A 21,204-nucleotide genomic window follows, 5' to 3' on the forward strand; every position below is an offset into this window, starting at 1 on the left:
CAATTCGCTATACCTGAAACAGTTTCATCATCATATGTATTAGCCTTTATTCATAGCTTTAAAATACAAATAGCTCAGCAACTCATTTTTCCAGTTTTGTGAAATTAAAGTGCACGTTACTTGCTGAAAATAGCCATATCTAAGTTAATCATACTCAGATGCCAAACAAAATATAAACAATAAAAAATGTGTCAGCCAAAAAGCTACAGGACTGTATCCAATCACTGAATAAGCCTTATCATTGTTTTCATCTTCATTCACAATTTATGAATGCCTTAGTCCTTTCCAATCACAATGGCTTCTAATTGTCATACAATTGAAATCTTAATCATTTGTCCATTATAAAAATGCATCACCGTGATATTGAATTTTTTTAAATTATTGTAACACACCTAAGACCTGGCGACACTTCTTTAACTGTTTAGTTTTTTTTTTGTTTTGTTTTGTTTTTTGCCAATGTCAAAGAAAATGGTTATCAATTACCAATGGTGACACTGCCTCCAAAAAGCTGAAGTCAACTGTCCGACACCTTCGGAGGTTTAAAATACTGCTTCGAATAACAACTCTGGGCTAAGGTATTTAGTGAGTTCGCCAGTGGTTAGTTGGCTGGGCAGCGATGAAAACTGCCCCCAGGTAAGTCTGTTCGGTCTCTCTGCTTTTCCATTTGACCGTCTGGTTTAAAATTATATAAATCGTGTTCTCAAAAATGTGTAAAGCCAGTATTTTATGTCATAACGTTGTTCCTAAGGTCTTAGGAGGGCAATTTTCAAAGTGAAAAAAATGTAAATGACCTTACTTTTCCAGCATTACTTTCTGCCTTCTGAGCTACGCCCAAATATCGTCAAAGGAACAGGTCTCCACAAAATGAACATGTTCTAAAGTCCTTAACTTTCACCACGACCAACTAACTCGTGTCAACGTAAAGACTGCCTTTGTGGTGTGGTCACGGGAAACCTCAAAGTGCGGATCACGATGGACCAGAGTTTCAGATCCCCAAATTAAGCAAAGGAATGGGTCCCCGGACCACAACCTCCGACTCGCTCGGTCGCCCGCCCACTGCCTGCAGCGGAGTCCAGAGGCGCCCACAAGGACTCGTGCTGGAGTCCCCTCGCCCAAGTTCACTGCTTGTTTATAAGGGCTCAGTCCCCCCTAAAGCTCCTCTAAAGCCCGAATCAGTCTCAGCGCTCCAGCGACCGACCGGGGCGACGGGCACCCTGGGCAGGGGCGCCGCGTAGCAGCAGGCACTCGGGGGGCCGCGCAGGGGCTAGCGCTCCCGGGCCCGGGCCCTGCCCACCCCCGGCGGCCTCGCCCGGCCCAGCTGCCCTGGCAGCGCGCGGGCTCCGGCTCCCGAGCCCGGGGCGCGGGGCTGGGCGCGCGGGATGGCCTCGGGCGAGCGGCCGCGCGCCGGCTCCCACGCCGCCCCGCAAATCCCGCCGCAACTCCGGGCCACTTCTGCGAGGGGCAGGGGCGTACCGAGGTTAACTAAAGCCGTTAATTGTCGGCAGACGAGAGCAACAAAACAAAACAAAGGCATTTCGGACTAGAGAGAAAGCTCGAGAGAGCGACCGAGACATGTACCTGAGTGAGACAGATGGGAGAATACATCATGACTTCGCCTTAAAACGCACTTTCCCGGAGATGCCCAAGAAAATCTTCGAGAAGCAAGAATTTCATCTATTCATTTTACAGTCATCTGAGCCCCGCGATGCGATCAATCAGGACGGGGCTCTGCGCTGGATCACCGCAACTTCACAACAAACCCAGTCCTCCTTAAATAGCCAAAGATTCAAGTTCACTCGGCGTGCTAGATTTCCCGGGGTGAAATCCAATCTACACTTTTAACCCTCTTGCAGTCCGAGCGCGCTGGCCCTGCTCGCCGAGGCCGCCGCCGCCGCCGCCGGTGTTGGCTGCTTTTCGCCTGGGTTTGGGGATTTATTTTCTGTTTTGCAGTTGTTGTTGTTGTTGGGGGCTAGGGGGTGCGCGAAGGTTCGGTGTGGGTTGGATTGGGGTGGTGGTTGGTGGTGAAATGCTTTTTTAAAAAAGGCGGGGAGGGGGGCGCAGGAGAGAGCGCGGGAGGGAGAGCGAGGAGAATGTGTCACCGCGCTGGGAAAGTTCAAGGTTACAGCCCCGAGCACTGCGGCAGGATTCCGGAGTGGCGATCGCAGGCGAAACTTTGCCGCGAGCCGACCATGTGTGTGCGCGAGGGGGAGCGTGAGCGAGTGCGCGCGGGTGGCGGGGCGCGCGCGGGAGAGGGCTGGGTGGGGGCGGGGTGGGTGGGGGAGAAGGGAGAGGCTGGGGTGAGGGAGGGGGCTCGGGCGCAGGTCTCCCGGGCGGAAGAGGCTCGCGGCGCGGTCCCCGGCTGCAGCCGCCGCCGCCCGCGCCGGCTCCTCCACGCCCGGCCGCCCGACCGCCCGCCTCGCCCCGCGTCTGACCCGGCCGAGCGAGGAGGCTGCTGCTGCTGCCGCCGCTGCCCAGAGCCCAGGGGGATCGGAACGAGCTCCTGAAAAATCCCAAACGATAAATCCCGCTCTCCCGCTCGGCTCCAAACTCCTCTCTTTTCTGCTCTGGGCTCTTTTTTTTTTTTCCCCTCCCTCTCTCGCTTTCTTTCGTTGCAAAACTTGGAAGTTGAAAATTTCACCGGTTCCACCCTCTGGACCCCGCTCGAGCTCTCTCCAAATCAGACTTAAGGATTGTTTTATTATTTAATTACACAATCATCGCTTTACTCCTCCTCCTGCAAACGCGCATTCCTTTTGCACCAGCCTCTCCACACCCCCCGCCCCCCACCTTCCTCCTCCTCCTCTAGCTTCTCTCTTTCTCTTCTCCTCTCTCTCTCTCCCTCTCTCTCCCTCATTTGTTAAAGGTCTCATATCCGTGCAACTGAACCATGACTTTTTTTTTTTTTCCTCCAAACTAGATCTTCTTTCCGCCCTTTGGGCAAGTCCCGCACTCTCCCCACACCACCACATACACATACACACCCCCGAAAACCCGCCCTGGGAGAGGTATTTCTGTGCCCGCTGCGGACTCTTTAAGCCGCGGGAACATCCGAGTGGGAGAAGCACTGAGCCGGTCTGGGCCCGAGAAAGGAACGAATGGAAAATTCCCTCACACCCAGGCCGCCCCGGGGCCCAGGCTGGGGCGCCGACTCTCGCACCCGGGGCGGGCGCGGTCCGCCAAAGCCTCCGGCTGAAGGGAGGAGGGGCAGGCCGAGGAGGCGGGGGCCCGAGCGAACTTCGGCTCAAGTAGTTGGGGAGCGCCGGCGCGGACTGGGGGCGGGGGGCGGGGTCCTGCGGGGTCTCCCCAGCGCGGGCCCGCGCCCCGGGGCCGCTCCGCAGGAACAGCGCGCCGCGCTTCGCCGCGGTTTGCCGCCCTCCCGGGGGTGCCCCGTGCACGTGGCCTCGCTCGGAGCGGGAGGATCGGGCCGAGCTGCCGCCGCCGCCTCCTGCTCCCTCCTCCTTCTCCTCCGTCTCCTCCTCCTCCCGCGGCCCGCTCGGCTCTCCTCCTCCTGCAGCCCCGCTGGCTCTCTCCCAATCCCCACCCCCCGGGGCCTGGGGCGCCGGCGGAAAGCGTCTCCCTCCCCGCCGGGGTGCAGGCAGGGCGGGGCGGTGGCGCGCCCGAAGCTGCGGGGCGGGCGGGCGCGCGCGCGAGCTGGGTGCGTGTGCCGCTACGGCCCTGCAGAGGCGGTCGCGCCGGCCTCGCTCCCGCGGGGAGGGCCCCGCCCCCACCCCGGCCGCGAGCCGCGGGTCGCGAGTGAATGAACTTGATTTCGGGTATTTGGAGGAAAGCGATTTGCCTTGCAACCTCTCTGCACGCGCGCGCGCGCACACACACACACACACACACACACACACACACTCCCCGCCCCCCAAATTCCGGCTTTCGGCAAGGGTTGGGTGGAGAAGAGGTGGAAGCAAAGGCTATCCAGACAATGGAGAGAGGAAAAGTGAGTGCCAGGGACTCCGCGTCTGCCTAGCCGGGGGCTGCCAGGGGCGGTTGGGGCCAAGAAGGGGACTCGACCGCCCCAGGGCGGGGCCGCCCCTACTCCCAACTGTGCTGTGGGGGTCTTGGGGGGCTCTCCTCTGATTCTCCTTTCCTCTCCCCCTCTTCGTCGCCTCTCGGTTTTCTTCCTCAACTTTCTCCTTTCTCTCGCTCTCTCTCGCTTCTGCCCACCGCCCCCCCCTTCTGTCCCCCCAGCGGACCTGAAGGAACCAGTGACTTTTTCCTTCACCAAGTGGGAGTTATCCACATCAAGCATTTCACAACGACACATCAAGAAAAGTAGGCAGGTTCAAGTCAACCATGAAATGGTCACTTTTTAACCCCGTCCTGTCCTCATTAGGGAAATGCTCAAACACAGTCCGTTTTCAAAGAGCTCTCTTAATGAGGCGAGCTTGCCAAGCCTACCTCTACCAGCTGCAGCCCCCGCAAACCGAGAGCCCAAAGAAGAAAAGCGCTGGGGGGGGGGGGGATCTGAGGAGGCCGGGGAGAGGGGGAGCAGTGGATCTGGGAAGACAGGTAAAGTCGGGGAAATTTCGAGAACTCCCCCGAGTTAACCCTTGAGGGCACACACCACGGGGAGCAGCCTCCCAGCTCCCCCACCCCCACCCCCCACCCCGAGGCAAATCCTCTACTCAGCGTTCTGACAACGTTAATTTCCTTTGTGTGGGTCATTTCTTCCTTTTGAAAAGCCAAGATAAAGTTGACAGTCTTTAAAGATGAAAGGAATGAGGTGACAGTCGGGGTTAATCCATATAAATACTCATTTCTCTCTCAGAAATTTTTAGGCAATCTCATCTTAGATTAAAATAAAACCCCCCAAAGCATCACTTTGTATTGCACATTACGCTGCATCCCTTTTCTCGCCCTCATAGCACCAGTCTGCGGGGAGGGGGCGGGGAAGCGCTACTGATAATACCAGCTTTAACTACTGGAGTTTCCCTTTGAACAAATATTCAATTTAACCGGAGTTAATTTACCATAAAAGACATTCCCCCTGGCACGAATGCACTCATGTCCTTGAACACACCTCTTTGAAAGCCTGGACTCTTACAGAAGCCATTATTTCGGGGTCTCTTTAAAAATCCAGAGCCCATCTCTCTCTCTTTCTCTCCCTCCCTCCCTTCTTCCCTCCCTCCACCCCACACCACCCCCAGTGAAATCCTGGCACCCAGAGAGCACTCCTTTCAGCCAGAGATCCCAGAACCAGCCGCTGTCCCCTGGCAAAAGAGGCCCAGTGCTGAGCCCTGGGCAAGTGTCTGCAGACATCTCCTCCTCCCCTATTAGTTTCCCTTACCAACAGAAATTATTTCCCCTTGCCACCAAAACTAGGTTGCTTCCAAAAGTTTCTCACAAGCTTTAAAGAGAAAAACGAAAAATTGACAACTGTTACACAGAAGAGCTCACAAATCCGCAGCAGCACCAGGGGGTGAAGAAGCAGCGACAGACCCAGGTAAGACCCCAGAGAAGTGAAGATGTCTGGGGCCTCCCAGGCCTATCACTTAGGGGTTCAAATCTCTTTCAGGTGCTCCATGTTTGCAGGGCGCTTGTGGTTGGGTACAGTCTGATGAGTGTGGAGGATGCTTGGTAGTTTTGGGTTCTGATTTGATTCCAAGAAAAAGGAAATTGAGAAAGGAGTAATGGTGGGGTGGGGTAAACCAAAAGAAAAGAAAGAATGAGCAACAGAGACATCCTGGAAGGGCTTACTGGGTGCTCAGTGTATGTGGCTTTGACTGTGCTCCCAGGCCTTTGAGCCCTGGGCAGGATGGCTGACACTCCCTGAAACACTGCTTCTTGTCCAGCCTGTGTCGAAGTCACCGCACACCTTCCCTGGGTGAACTTTAAGGGAGCCTTTTAGAAAAAGAGACTGGTAGATCTGGGTGTATGGGACATCTGGCTTCTCTCAGCACACTCATCCACTATCTTTGATTTTAGAAGTGCCAATCTTTTAACTCTCAGGTAGAAGAGTAGAGGGAGGAAGTAAGAAAGATACATGCATTTTATTCACTTTCCCTTTTCCCAGCCAGTCTGTGCCATGGTATTGAGAGGGGCTTTAAAGTATCCTGAGAAGTTTCTGATACTATCAAAATGGGCCAAACACTTCTTAGACTTTGGTACTTACCTCTCCCTAAACTCTCTTTCTTCTCTCTCTCCCACACTGAAAGGTAAATGACAGGCCAATTGCATTCACCTCAAAATCTGGTTTGAGGAACTAGAAAGAAGTGAAAGCCTCCTGCATCAACAGGACTATTTGATATTTCAGAATTACTAAAGATCTCCTCCCCAGATCGTTTATTCCCTGCCATCTTGTGGGGGGGGGGGGAGTTTCTTTTCTGACAGATAGTTTGTTGATTTCAAGAAGGTATGTCGGTACTTCAGGAGACTGAAATTTTCAAAACCTAGTTGTATATTTAAAAAATTAAACAGATTACCCAGTTGGAGCCTTTCACTGACCTCCACAGACGACTTGACATCTCAAGTATCTATCAATATTGATTTTCTTTTAACCTTCTCCCTTCTAAAGAAACTCAGTGACAGGTTGCAAATCCTGGGCAGTTTAGGGAAAGGTTTCTTGGAGCTTAACAAAGCTGTCATTTTCAATACACCCGATGACTTTTTTTTTTTTTTTTAGCTCTTGCATGTGATTTGAGGGGAGGCTCAGCAACCACACACCCTGGCTGCATCGCCAATATCAATATTTTAAAACTAAATACAAAAGAGACAGATGACCTCCTGACCCCAGGAAACAGGCCTGCAAGACTGCAAGTATCCACCACACCATGCCCAGGGACCTTTCCTTCTTCCAAATGAACCACAAAAATCATACATGTGTAGCCCGGAAAACACAATTTTATGTCCACAAGCAGGAACACCAAAAATCCACTCAAAAACACATATATAAACAACCAACAAGTACTGAGATTGCCTGCACTTGATGGGGATTGCAAAATCATGCCCAGCTCTCTCAGCCCTGAAACTACTACTGTCAAATTAGGGTAGCAATTTTTCCCTCCTAGAAAATTCACAACTGGTTAGCTCCCCCACCCCCTTTGCCGCTTTGCCTTTCACTGAAACGAATAAATAACCATGGACTTTTCTTCCCTCCTCTGGGAGCTGTTTGGTGTCCCCTGAGGACAAAACTAAATGAGAAAAATGACGCTGTTAATAATGTCGCTGCTGAAATGCCTGTACTCGACTGTTAAAAAAAAAAAAAATACCATCCCACTAAGTGTGCTTACATTTCGGGCACATTTACAAGCTACGACTGAATCTGAACAGCGACTGGGCCAGATTCCTCTATTAAGGTTAGCCGGTTTCCACTTCTCTACAGAGATGGGGCCAGTTCATCAACAGAGGTTCCCAACTTCTGAAGACATTTGCTCCCGGATTACAAAGTCAGCAGGTGCCTGTAACTTTTGCGTGGTTTATTTTAAACCTTGAAAATCACGTCAACGATTGCTTTGCTTCACTCACAACACTTCAAAAGTTACGTACGCTCTCAACACAGAGCGTCTCCTCTGTGATACTGAGAGGGTTATAGTTATTGTCCTTTTTCAAAATAGCTGACTTTTAAGTAAAACTATACTAGCATTTGAGTTCTATGTATAGACTTTTTTTTTTGTTACCCATCTACATACACTTTTTTGACATAGAAACAGATCAGTTTTAAGGAGAGGTTTAAAAAGCTTTATCCAAAATAGCCAAGTAGTCTTTATAGTCTGTATTAAGAAGTATAGAAGGTGTATTCAAACCAACTCAAACTTTCTGCACCCCTTTCTCTAATTCGTCCTTTGAAACCTCCGTCCTGTTTCAAAATCAAAATAATGCATAACAACAGAACTGTGTGCATTTTAACTTTCAAATTAAAATTTGACAAACAATTGTGCAATTACAAAGAGAAAAGACAAAACAATTTGGCCTACACAAAATATATGTCCAGTAAACCTTATCTCTGAAATATTTTAACAACACAGCGTGTTAACAAATTTCGAAGCAATAATATTGTCAAATTGTGTGATGTCACAAACTCTAAAAACAGAGTTACAGATGCTCATGACATCATATTCACTCATAATTATGCTGCTGCTCAGTCTGATCATATTAAAATTAAATAGATGTCTACGTCTGCTCAAGAATAAAAGGAATTTATTTTGGACATCGAACAATGAAACTGTCACCATTTATTGTATGAAACACTCAGCTAATCAATTTCCTATTAAAACAGCTTTCAACAATACTCAGCTTTAAAATTCATCGGGGCCAGTAAAAACCTTTTCCCAGTGCACAAGAATGCGGTCCCAACCACGACGATAATTACCCTTCTAATACTTTTATTGCCCAAGCACTTTTTCCTGTGCTCCCCATCAGTTAGGCAAGAATCTGCAGTATATTGTATCAGTGAGTTGGAGTGCTTGACCTTTGCGCACATATGATTTAATAGGGACTTTTCAGCGCTGGAGCTTTCTCCATCTCTCATACCATTAAATGAAAACATCAAACCTCAAATGTAAAACTGGAAACCACAACGTTCTGTGTTTCACAACTCTTTGCAGTTTTTACTTAGGCTGCTTAAAGGTCAGCTTCTTAGCCTCCCAGTTCTCTCCCCCATAGAGTAAAGGTACTCAAAAGTCACACTAATTCTGATTTTGATTAAATCTTGGACTCCCCAGTCAGATACACACATGCACTCTGCTTATTTACACGTGCATTCTTTTTCTAACCACACAAGCGTGCGTGTATGGTTTGCTGGATTTATTCCATTTTAGAGCTGATTTAAATGTCTGTTCAAGTCTGGGTTCAAATGTTAACTTTTTCCCGCCTGTTGGAAAATTAAAATTACAAAAGATGGTGCTATAAGATTCATTCAAAGAAAGTTAGAGTTAATCTTGTGTATTTTGGCGCCTTTTCCCTGCCAGCTACTGTACTGGAGGGGGGGGGGGAGGGGGGGAAGGGAGGGGCGGGACTTGGAGATCTTGTCTGTCCCGTCTCAAGTTCAATGGCAGTTCTTCTAACCGGAGGAGAAGATGGCCATGTTCACAGCCCTAATAATAATTCCAATCACACCACTTCGGCATCTTGTGTCAAAGTCGAAACTGGCTTCCCCGCCCCCTTCAACCTGAAAGCTGCCAAGTCCTCACACACTCCGCATTCAACCACAACTTAATGGATGGGATATTGTGCATTAAAATGTGTCCCAGACGTACTGGCGAAGAGAGCACAAGGGAAAAGGGAGGCGCACGCGCGCGCACACACTCCCACACACACACACACACACACACACACACACACACACTTAGGCAGAGGGGCAAAAAATCCTAGAGCAAAAACAGCGGTGCTTAAAAAAAAGTACTAGGAGCGGGAAGAAATCCATCATAATCTTTTTTAAACGGGGAGGGAGGTGAAGAAGGAGGGCTAACAATTCGATCCTGCCACTTCAAGGACCAGGTGGGGGATACTAAGCTTGGGAACAAATATTGATTTTAAAAACAACACACCAATCAGAGCTAAATAAATACTACTACCCTCACTTATTTTTTAAAAGTGCACTTTTAAATGAGAATATGTTACAAAGCTCATATTCACCTTAAAGCGAAGGAAAAGGACTGCAAAAAGAATGGGCTACGGGGTACAACTAAAGTATCACTTACAGTAATTTTTCCAGCATTAGGAGGAGGAGGAGAAAGAGGAGGAAATAAGAAATGAAGCAGGGAAAAGGCTACATTTTACACTATTTGGGCTGACAATGTTATCCAGTGATTCCCACCATCAAAGTGTGACACATTAATACTAAAGTTACTAAAGCTATAATATATATTATATACATGTATGTGTAATGATACATATAGTATATATATGATATACAAATGATATATATATATATATATACTATATATATATACACACTATATGTATCATTACACACACATACACACACACACACAATTGCTTTGGTCTGAACTCAACCTGTAAAGCAGAAATGACATTTAGATAAAACAGTCACTTCACAACGCACATACAGGAAAAACAAATTGTGTCTGGAGTGGAAGGGGGTGCAAGGGACGAACAAGACGAGCAAATAAAACCCATCATTTCAAAGCCACATACCATTGCACTGTTTTGCATTAAATAAAATGGATCTTGAGTCTGCAACAGAACCCTGGGCCGTTGACTTCACGTGTCTCAGGTACAGATTTGTGGATTTTCTCAAGGGTTGTTTGGGTGTCGCTTTTTGTATTTGGTTAAAAAAAAAAGGCAATCCTGGAGTAGTCTTTTATTTTTTAAATTATTGTTTCTGCAATGCCCCAATTCTTGGCCTTAGAAGAAAAGGCGGTAAAAGTCAAGTCTAAAAGCAAGCAGCCCCCTCAGTCTGGATATCCAGTTTTCCTTCCTCTCACTTGCAGAAGACTGTTTCTCGTGGTTGACTTGAACGCCGTCCAGAGAGAGAGAGCGTGGTGTGTGTGTGTGTGTGTGTGTGTGTGTGTGTGTGTGTGTGTGTGTGTGTGTTTGGTGGGTTTTATTGTTGTTTTAGCAGGGCTGCTCTAGAGGTGGGGGCAGCCTCCCCTCCCCGGCTTCGGGCGCGCTCCGCAGGGGCAGCGGGCGCGGCCGCGGGGTCGCGCGCTCGCCCCTTCCCAGCCCTTGGATTGGCCTGGCCAGCGGCGGAGCTGCCCCGGAACCGCCACCCACCCGCGCACCCTTTCCGCGCCCGGGCCGCGCTCGTCCCGCCGCCGCCGCCGCCTCCCAGCCTTTTTCTTTCTCCGGCTCGCTGGCCGCGCGGCCCCGCCCCGCCCCGGCCGCCCCGGCGCGCGGGAAGCGCGGCTCTTCGCTTCCGCCTGGCGGCGGGAAGGAAGCCGAAAGGAGGAGCCGGGGGCGGGCGCGCGGCGATGCATATTCATCAGGGCGCCCGCGGCGGCGGAGGCGGGAGCGGGCCCGAGTGGGTGTGGCGGCCTGCGCGGCGCGGGCGCCCCTCGCGAGTGGCGGCTCTGCTCTTTGTGCGGCCCGGGAGGGGCAGGAGCGCGGGGAGGGCGGGCGAGGAGGGCGGCGCCGCCTGTCTGCGGGGCCGCGCCGCTCCGCGCGCCTTTGTGCTCCCGGGGTCACGGGGCCTCCCCGCCGGCTTGCGGGAGGGGAGAGCGGGGCCGAGCTGCCGCGCGAGAGTCTCCACCAAATAACAGTGATGATTACGGAATCGGTGTTACTCCCCTATTTCCCGCCACGTTGCTCGGTCAACTTCGCAAGGCCGCGTTTGTTTCCGTGTGAGAGGAGTTCTGAAATGTTCCTCCCGGTCAAGCGTTATCATTACAGCAAAACCACCAGAAGGAGAGCACTCTTGACTTCTATTTATATGCATCCATGTGAATGTCAATAATCTAGGGGTGGGTGGGAGAAATAATCAGCACCAAAGAAATACACAACCCTTGGGTCCCTGGGAGTAAACGCTCTTGGTGAGGTTCGGTAGACAGTTCATGTTCATAAACAAAGTGGTTTTGATCAGTATTTTTCAGGTTAAAGGTACGTAGTGTTTCTGTGTAGTTTTTAAGTAATCCGGTTATTTTCATTTTAGGCATCTGTGGTGTGGTAAAAGAATGCTTAACGGTGAGATTAAATTATTATGTAATCCTGATTTAAAATCGAAGTATTAGAAGTAAAAATATAACGTTAGCCCTAAATTTACATGGTACTAACCCACGTGTGTTTAGAAAAGATTTTATTACAGAGATTTTGACTAATTATGTAATTGCACAACAGACAATAGCTTCAAATATCCTCTAAAATCCCTGTTCAATTATGTGATTACCAGTGGGACCGGAATAGCTCCCGATGAATTGTTCTTATCTTTCCACTAAATGTGAGTATGGCAGTATTTTAATCCCAGTTGTGTTTACCCTCAAAGTCCAAGAGAACTTAAACAACATTGTGCAGGTTCTTAGTTTCTACAATACACATTATGAAACAAGAAAGATATTTTGACCTCGTTAAAAAAAAACAGATTTTTTTTTTAATATCTGCATGTATATATACAGACACACTATATAAATGTTTGGCTATTTTCAATGATAGTAAGTGGAAAACTAGAAATTATTTTGACCCATTTGGACTTCAGGAAATGCCAAATATAAAAATAGGTTATTGGTTTAATGGTTCCCAATTTCTCCTCTGAAAAAAACTAACACAGTATGTATCTAAACAGCTTTGGGAAGGGAGTTGAGGTTGGGGATACCCGTATGTACACATACACATATGCATGTATATATCTCTACATTCAGCTATAACTTCCCAAGGAAAATTAATTTTTAACATCTTTTTCCAAGATAGGTAATTTTAACCCCTCGGCTAGTGTACCTATAACTCAGTCTACTCAGGCAGTCAATTCAAGTGTGTAACAAACAGATCTGTTTCCATTCTAGCATTTCCTAATAGTAGTTTCATGGTTAAGTAAGTCACGTTTAGCACGAAGTAGCCAAATATGAAATATGAAAATTCAATGCAGCTAAACTTTAAAAAATCATTGAGAGTGCAAAGGGAGTGTTTAAATGGGCAGTATTACCAAATTCTAAAACTTCTGTAAGTGTGCCTTAGAAAGTCTTTTGCAATTATTTGAAGTCCATAGCGGAGTTAACCAATCCTTCCCATCATCTATTTCATGCAAGGAAGAAATTACATTGCAGGAAGAATCCAATTTTGTTTAGGAAATATCCGAAGATATGAAATGGAGAAAGGACTAAAAAAGGGGAAAGGGAAGGATTCCACATGCTTCTAGTGATGATTTGAATGAATCTGAAGTTAGTGTCACCTGTCAGAGGCTTTCTGCCTAAGCGTATTATTTATATTTAGTAATAGAATGTACCATTGTATGTCATGTTCAGTCTTTCATAGGTTATCTTTTTTTATTTGCGTGTCATTTGTTTCTTCTGACCTGTGAAGTTTACAGTACTTACTCCTCTACTCATTACCCCTGTTTGTCAAATATGTACACATATCATAATTAAATGATATCCAGTGCTTATGAAATAAGGATACTGATTTTCAATCATGTCTTAAGAGAAATTGGACTCACTAATTTGTAATCACCTCAACAGTTTGTTGCTCCTAAGTCTCTTATTTGGCTAATGATAATGGTCTTCTAACCTACAATATTGGTTGAATTTCCAGTTTTCATATTTTGCATTACAAACAGATCTAGAGAAGTTAGGGAGTGCTTTTTTAAAATTAAAGTTATCTTGGTTAAAAACCTTGCCTAGAATGTAATTGAGGTTGACTATCTTTTTATATTCATTTTTTTTGGAAATTATAACTACTCACGTTTTAAAAATAAGGACTGTCCAATGTTACATAGGCGTTTTGGCCTTTTGACGCTCCTAACTGAAGTGATTCCAGTAGAAAAGCTAATTTTTTTGTGCCTTCAGTTGCAGGCACAATCCATTCCTTAGAACTTACTAGAAGATTCGCAAGCACACTGACACTTTAGATTTTCTGGTTCTTCTTAAAGCCAATTAACTGGTAATTCAGTTTCTGTATGTGTTCTTCAAATTAAGAATTTTTTTAAATGTACTACAACATCTGCATGTGTTTATCTTTGAGAATAATCACTATATAATTATTTCTAAAAGCATGCATTATTACAATGCTTTATGTCATAATTGAAGTAATTCTTCTACCCTATCTAAACCAGTAATTTCCAGTCATTACCCCAAAGGTGTTTATTTTATCTTACTTCTCTATTTCTCAAATATGTAAGAAGTGTGCTTTTATTTCTATTTTCTTATTTTCAAAGACACACACTAATTTATTAGATTATTGTAGTTAGTCTATTATTATGCTAGCCTTTGCGCAAATTTATTTTATATAATAAAGACAGTGGAATATTTAAGACACAATACTAAATAAAACACACTACCTTTTAAAACAATTGGATAATATTTTTAGAATTTAAAAACTGCATGAGGCATAAACCTGTGTAAACATTCATATTGCATATTGCGTCTAGGACGTAGTTTAAAATATTTCTTAATTATTTAAAAATATTTAGAGAGTCTTAAAATAGGACATTTATAAAGTGCCAAGTTTTGGCATTTTGTTGCGGTTCTATAGATGGGAGCTGTCTTTGTACAACTTTTACTGAGGGAAGAAGAATGCACATCTAGTACATTGCTGTGTGAGAGGAAAACCCAAGTATAAACCACAACCTTTGGTAACTATTTCTATTTTCCGCTGGTATTAGCGGTCTTCAGCTATCATCCAGTGTGCCTCTTTGTTAGATATTGATCATAAGAAATAAACACGGCATCTTTCCCACAAGACATACTTGCTCATCATAAGGAATTATATCTGTGGAAAAGACTTCAAGAGATTTCCAGATAAGCCCTTGCAATAGAGTCAAAACGCCACACCGGCCAGGAGAGACACACAGGTCATTTTCTAACCATTGAGAGTATGGGTACAAAAATAAATATATACACACAGTGTTCCTTCTTTCACTAACTGCATGCTGCACCTGTGCACACATATATCTGATGACATCTGCTAACATAATAAATCTCAAGTGGTTTGTGGTGTCATCAAAACCTGAGATGGTGGTATGGCTCACAGCCTCCCCAACCCCAGGCTATGGTCTTGTTAAATTTCACAGGCTAAACAGAGACAAACTTAGACTCATTCTGTACATGAACCAGGGGTTTTCAAGAGCGGGTTAAGGTGGTTTACCAAGGCAAAGAAAAAAAAAAAAGCCTCTAGATATGACTCAGTGTGAAAAATTTGCTCTCTGATTCAATGGTGGTAAATCAAGGATGACTCCCAGCTTTGAAAAAAAAAAAAAAAAAAAAACAAAACATTTTTATCTCAATTGTTCTGAATTCTCAATTCAAAGTGTCAACCTTTCCTAGCCCACTTCTGTTCTGAAGACTTACTTTAGGAAAGAAAAGCCATGACAATTACATTCTTCATATCTTGCTTACCCACACTTTTATACAACTTTAGTTTCAACCATCAAAATGCCCATAAAAAGAAAACAATAAACTTGAATGAATTTAGGCTGTAATGATGATTAAATTGAGCAAAGGAAACACAAGTGTTTTCGCAAAAAATGTTCAGGGTATTTTGTGCCATATGTAAGGTTTCTGAAACAACAGAATCGCTAAGGTATTTTTTTTTAACCATTTTCAAAAAACAGAAGCATCTGGCAATCCAGAAATCAGTGAGGCAACAGGATGCAAGAAAGCGCTAGACAGTCTACTGATCCTTCAATATAGTCCTGGCAAAGGACCATCCTGTCTTTTGCTCAGTGGGCCATTTTCAACAAGAAAACGAATTTCAAGTCCCCTGCATCCACACCCCGTGGCCACTTGTCCTCGGTGTCAAAGATTCTTCTTGGCATATCTAGAACATCCTGATATCATTTCAAGTTGCCCCCTACTAAAGAAGATCAATGATCACATTTTGTGCCTTTCTTCCATGACTGAGAAAGCCTAGATGCAGCCTAGGGGCTAGAGGAAGAATTCTTCTATAAACGTGCACCACGTGCTTAGTATGGGTCTCAACCCGGGGCTGGGTGCTACCATCCAAAGAGGAGTACATTTGTAAGGATGTCTGCATTTATGATACAAAGGCCTTCCATCCATTTGTCATAATATTCTCTTCTAAATTTGTTGAGAAAAGAGTAAACTTCCCGTGGGATATCTTGAAAGGCTTCAGACAAACACACTAAACAACGACCTTTGGTTTTTTGCTCACATAACAGGTAGTTGATGTGGGTTTGTAGAATGAAAACAGTGTTGATGGAAACCAAAGAAAAATGTAATTAGGGACGATAAGTCAGGTGCCCTTCCCACCCCACCCACCCACTAAAAACAAAACAACCCCCCCTCCCCCTGTATAATGTATTCAGAAGCCAGACTAACAAAGTCAGGAAACTTTTGATATCACTATTCTTCATGATATGGGAAGTATTTTTATAACCAACAGGGGAAAGAAAGGAGGAACTATGTTAGGTGGGAGAATTCAGGCACATAGGGTTTACCTATGTGCAATTAACACCACCCTCTTTTAGCAACTTACTGTTTAGCGATGGTTAACAATCAAATACACAGGCAGGGTAGAAATACAAGTTTCAAGAACATACTTAATATCACTGCCTCTCCCTTTTTCTCTTCATGTCTGGCCCCATTCTGAGCTGCCCTCAATATTTCTTTGACCATTATCTTTTTAATTTTTTGTGTGGCTATGCGAACAGAGTAGAGACACTTTATTTTTTTTTTTTAATTTTTTAAAGAGTACACTTTAAGTGAACAAGGAACAAAATACAAATGACATCCACCCACAGTCCCATCGCCTAAAAAACCTGTTTCATTTGCGCATATTCCAACCCAGCATTTGCCTCTGTGCTCATATACTACTTGCACAGTCATAAGGTTTTAAGGTAGATAGAATTTTATAATTCTTCCACTTAACCTTCCGTTGATATCATTGATATTAGTGAAAGGGTGCAAAGTTGTAAAATGCTAAAACTAGGAGAGACTTTGGGGATTTTTAGACAAGAGACAAAGAAACAAAACTGACAGCATCCTGTGGTTTGCCCTCTGATCTTTTCAACGCTGGGATTCATTTAAAAGGTTGGGGCAGAGTCACTGCCCCCTTTAAGATGGGGCTCAGTCTCCTGGGTTCCTTGTTTCATTCCACCGACACTCTTTCCTCTTGTAGCTTCACCGGCTTGCCTCTTATACCCCTGGCTTCGCAAGCCTTGATCTAAACCGAATGCTCTTCTTACAGATGAGAAAATCAAAATGAGGTTCGGAGAGATAAAGGGGCTTGGTTAAGGCTACTAAGCTAATCAGCAGCCATGCTGGCATTGTAGAAGAGGCCCCTGAACTCTAAACAAGGCTCTTTTATTAATGTTTATTTCAGAGCATGTGGGCCAGCAGGGTTCTGAGCATCAGCAGGATAACCTCACCGGAACTACTGTGACCACAAGCGCCTTTATAGACTTTAGAGAAAAGTCCCAGGTTAGCCACTCGCCACCTTTTATGCTCCAGGTCACAATTACCATCTGATGTCCACAAGCCTGAACCCCCATAAATCTTGGCCGTACTCACAGGGTTCTTTTTCTTGTTGAAAAGAAAATATCAGAATGCAAGTGAGGGAAGCTGATCACTTTATAGAGATAACGTCAAATCTGCTCTCATTGATAACGTAAGATTAAAAAGTAAAATACCTCATAATATGCCTATCAGACATATCTCACAAAGGTGTGATGTTGTACCAATACCCTAGTAGACAACCACTCTTCTAGAAAATATAAAACCCCCGTATCTGTACAGAGACTGTATTTTCTGAATGTTAAATCAGGACACGAGGTATAACTAAGAACTTTTTTTTTTTTTTAATGAATTTAAGGTTTGGGCAAGTTTTACAAAAGTTTTTAAAAATGAATCATTGTTAGCTATGGTTTAATGAGTGGGCTTTGTGGGAAATAATAAAAAGGTATACCATGTAAGAATTCATGATGTCTATGCCCATGAGGGCAGTTCTTAGAAATTCACTCAGAAATAGGATTGGATTACAGTGACTGCCATGTTGTCATTGCTGTTTGTGTCCTGTGCACTTGGCACTTGCTTGTAGTGCTTTGTTCTTCAGACCAGACATCCACTCTCTAGGTTCTTCTCGCAAATGGACATCAATGCATGCCTCCCACGTACAACGTCACAGAGTCAAACTGGTAAATAATTGAGAAGTTCATACATTATGTACGTGTTGAGTCTATAGTTACTTTCTTGGCAGGCACAGGAGAGGCCCATATCCAGTCAGGCTCAAGACTCATTCACAGAAGTGATCTTATTTGACCCTTCTTTGGCCAAAGCACCCTCTTAACCGAGCAGGGTGGGCACACTACTGTCCATTTAGGGGGCCAGACTCCGTATGCTAGGTTTCCTTGTGGTCCAGATATACAGTCTTCTTCTACAGTATTTTAAATGGCTCCCGACACGGTGGATCTTCTCCTTTGCTGTGACCAACAGCAGCACCTTAATTCAGCAAGGTCTCCCCTAGGACAATGGTTTTCCTCAACCTTAGGTTAAAATGAGTGTCATAACAAATGACAATAATTATTACATACTTAGGTCTACCTATGGCTCTGCTCTGTGCTCAGTATGTCATATATTATCTCAGCCCTTTTAAAGATGAGGAGCCTGAGGCTCAGAGAGGTTAAGTAGCCGTGAAAGGTCACGGTGCTCCTAATCCGGGTCTTTCTAATTCCAAAGCCCATGGCCAAAGCTGACCAGTACGTGCGGCAAAGACATAGTGCAAGGTTGTAATCACCCAGGTGAGTGTGGCCCCTTTATAGGAGTTGCCTTGGAAGGCTTTGAGAGTATTCCTTAAAGCGTTTTTATTACTCTTCTTTTGAAATTCCCTTTAGAACTTCAGGCAACATTCTTTGAAATATTATCGATGGGATAGATCTTCTTCCTTTGAATGTGGATTTGAGTTTTGGATATAGCTATGATTCATTCAGCACCCTGTGGTGATTAAAGACCTTATCAAGCTGGGTAAACCAGTTTGGGTCGCAAACAAGGCATGACAGAATGTAACAAGATTATTTGCAATCTCCAGCATTTCTGAAGGAATGGAATAGAGGAGTGGAAGGGAAGAGACTTGGATTTAGAGGCACCACGGTTCGGGGTACAAATCCTGACTTAATCACCCGGGAGCTATGTGATTCTGGGAAAGGCATGTAATGATTCTTAGCCACGGTAGCCTTACCTCCGAAGAGAGCATACCAATCTAGAATACTTGCTTCAGTGTTGTTTGGGGATCAAAAAATACCGCACGTCAAAATATGTCGGCATGTGTCTGAAATGCAGCCTTTCTCAAGAACTATTTCCTGAATCGGATTATCAGGTTACTTGTCTCTGTCCTTGTCCTTCAAATGTGATGAGAGGTGGTAAACAAGACTTAATGTGGTCTGCGACGATGACCAGACCTCAGGACCCCTCTCAGTGCCACTGGTCCTGGCATAGAGCAGGTATGTTTACCATTACAGATGAAAAACCAGAAGGGAAGTCCCTAGTTTCCCGATGCTAAGGGACATGGATTTGAAGGAGGATGGGGTGTAGTTTGCAGTTTGCGGGAGGCAGTTTCTATCTCAAGCTTACTCCTAGACTCTCTCTAGAACAGTAGGAAACCTGAGAGCAGTTTCAGCAAGGGCCCTTTATGAACTGCCTGCCCTATGGCAGGTTCTGGCTCAAGGTGGGACATGGGATACCGCTCCTGTCCTCAAGAACAGTATCCAAAGGGCTGCTTTAGTGACAGGCATGGGATAATGCTACTCAAATTATCAGAATTGGGAACACCTCAGAACCCATTGACACAAACAGTGTTATTCATCTATTGACTGAGATGTTGTAACTCTTCAGGCAACAAATAAGCCTGCTATGTCCAGGAGGTGCCCAGTGAACAAAACAAACAATAGTCTAGCATAGAGGAAAGAGAGACAGGGAGAAGAAAAGACTGGAATAGCTGACAGAAATAGAAGCCTTGTGTAGTGCTGTTCTGAATTCATAGGCCTGCCAGGCTTCTTTGTGAGGTCAGAAGGATGATTTGAGAATTCTAGAAAATTCGCAGAGAGGTGTTTATCAAAAGATGGGAAAGAGGAGTGCCCAAGCTTTTTGCAACATACAGTAAATCAGGGATAGCTATCTATTGAAAATAGAGGATGGGGGGGCGGCCTCAGTGGCTCAGTTGGCTAAGCGTCCAACTCTTGGTTTCAGCTCAGGTCATGATCTTGTGGTTTGTGGGTTCAAGCTCTGCCTCAGGCTTCCTGATAACCACAGGGCTTGCTTGGAATTTTCTCTCTCCCTCTCTGTCTTTGGTCCTCCCCTGCTTGTATGTGTGAGTGCATGTTCTCTCTCTCTCTCTCTCTCTCTCTCTCTCAAAAATAAATGAATAAACTTTAAAAAAAAAAAACGAAAATAGGGGAAGGGAGCAGCCTCTGAGGAACTCTGTAGAGCTTTGGTCAACTGATCTAGAGCTCTTCTACTCTATCTTCTGCAGCGCCCTAAAGTACAGGTACAATATTGTTTCCATTTTACAGATGAGAAAACTAGAGTACAGGGAACTAAATAACTTACCCAAGGTCAATAGCTCCCAAGTGTCAGCAGCAGGATTTGAAACTAGGTAGTGTGGCTCCAGACTCTTGGCCCTTAACCACCTTCATGCAAACTTTCTCTTCTCCTCTGCATGCCCATCCCCAATAAAGTAGCTTGGCCCAACCGTGAAATCTCTCCTCCTTCCTGTAGGGTTCATTCTAGGCCCCACATCTCCCTATCAGGGAGCCATAAGTGTGGGCGACCTTAGCACAAGACTTAGTCACTAAGGAGAAAGGAAGTACTTCCGAAACCTTGGCCTGATTCTTTAGATCCGCCAAAGGTGAGATCCAGTGACTACCCCTACCTCTCTTCCTGTGCTTTAAAAAAAAAAAAAAATCAAAAAATTATTGTCCAATCGTACAATGGAACATTATATAGCAACAAAAAGAACACACTTCTCCATAGCATGCGTGTAGAAAACTGCACATCTTAAGTGTATAGCTAAACAATTTTCCCATGTCACCACCATCCGCGTTTAGAAATGGAAAATTACTGGCACTCCAGAAATTCAGAAGCTACCCCATTGTCCTTCCCAAAGGTAACCACTGTCCCGATTTCTAACAATACAAAGTTATATTGTTTGTTTTGAACTTTATATAAAGGGAAACATGTGATATTTGCCTTTTTATGTCTGAAGTACTTTGTTCAACATTTCATGCAATATTCCTTCTTGCAGTTGCAGATGACAAAGTTCTTTTTTCCCACATTGCAATATGGATTCTATTGTATGAACACAACACAACTTATCTACTCTATAGTTGACAGTCACTGGGTTGTTTCCACTTTGAAGCCAATACAAATAATGGAAAAATGAGCGGTCTCCTACGTGTGGTCCAGCATCCATATGTATGCATTCTCTTGGGCATAAACCTAGGAGTAGAATTTTTAGGTTTTTAAGTAGCCTATGAGAAATTTTAGTAGGTAATGACAAATAGATTTCTAAAGTGATTGTATGAGTGTGTATGGGAGCATATGAGAGTTCTCGTTGTTTTACACTTTCATCAACACTGTTTGGTCTTTTTCTATTCTGGAGTATAATGATATCTCAATTTGGTTTTAATTTGCAATCCCATTT

General features: G+C 45.0%; 1 protein-coding gene across 7 annotated transcripts in view; it reads right to left on the bottom strand.

The window, feature by feature from the left end:
* Positions 1-21,204, bottom strand: part of NFIB (nuclear factor I B) — a 445,905-nt gene that overhangs the window by 232,045 nt on the left and 192,656 nt on the right. For 4 of the 7 annotated variants that reach the window (XM_047098099.1, XM_047098091.1, XM_047098071.1 and 1 more), the window contains exon 1: positions 1,579-1,608. The exons of the other annotated variants lie outside the window; for them this stretch is intronic. In XM_047098099.1, coding sequence (XP_046954055.1) covers positions 1,579-1,608 — 30 coding nt within the window. Of the gene's footprint in view, positions 1-1,578; positions 1,609-21,204 lie in introns of those variants that run through there. 7 annotated transcript variants of the gene reach the window in all.

This window comes from Lynx rufus, unplaced genomic scaffold (genome assembly GCF_022079265.1).
Source record: "Lynx rufus isolate CCGP_SWC_20201006 ecotype Redwood Valley unplaced genomic scaffold, mLynRuf1.p SCAF_10, whole genome shotgun sequence".
NCBI classification, from domain to species: domain Eukaryota; kingdom Metazoa; phylum Chordata; class Mammalia; order Carnivora; family Felidae; genus Lynx; species Lynx rufus.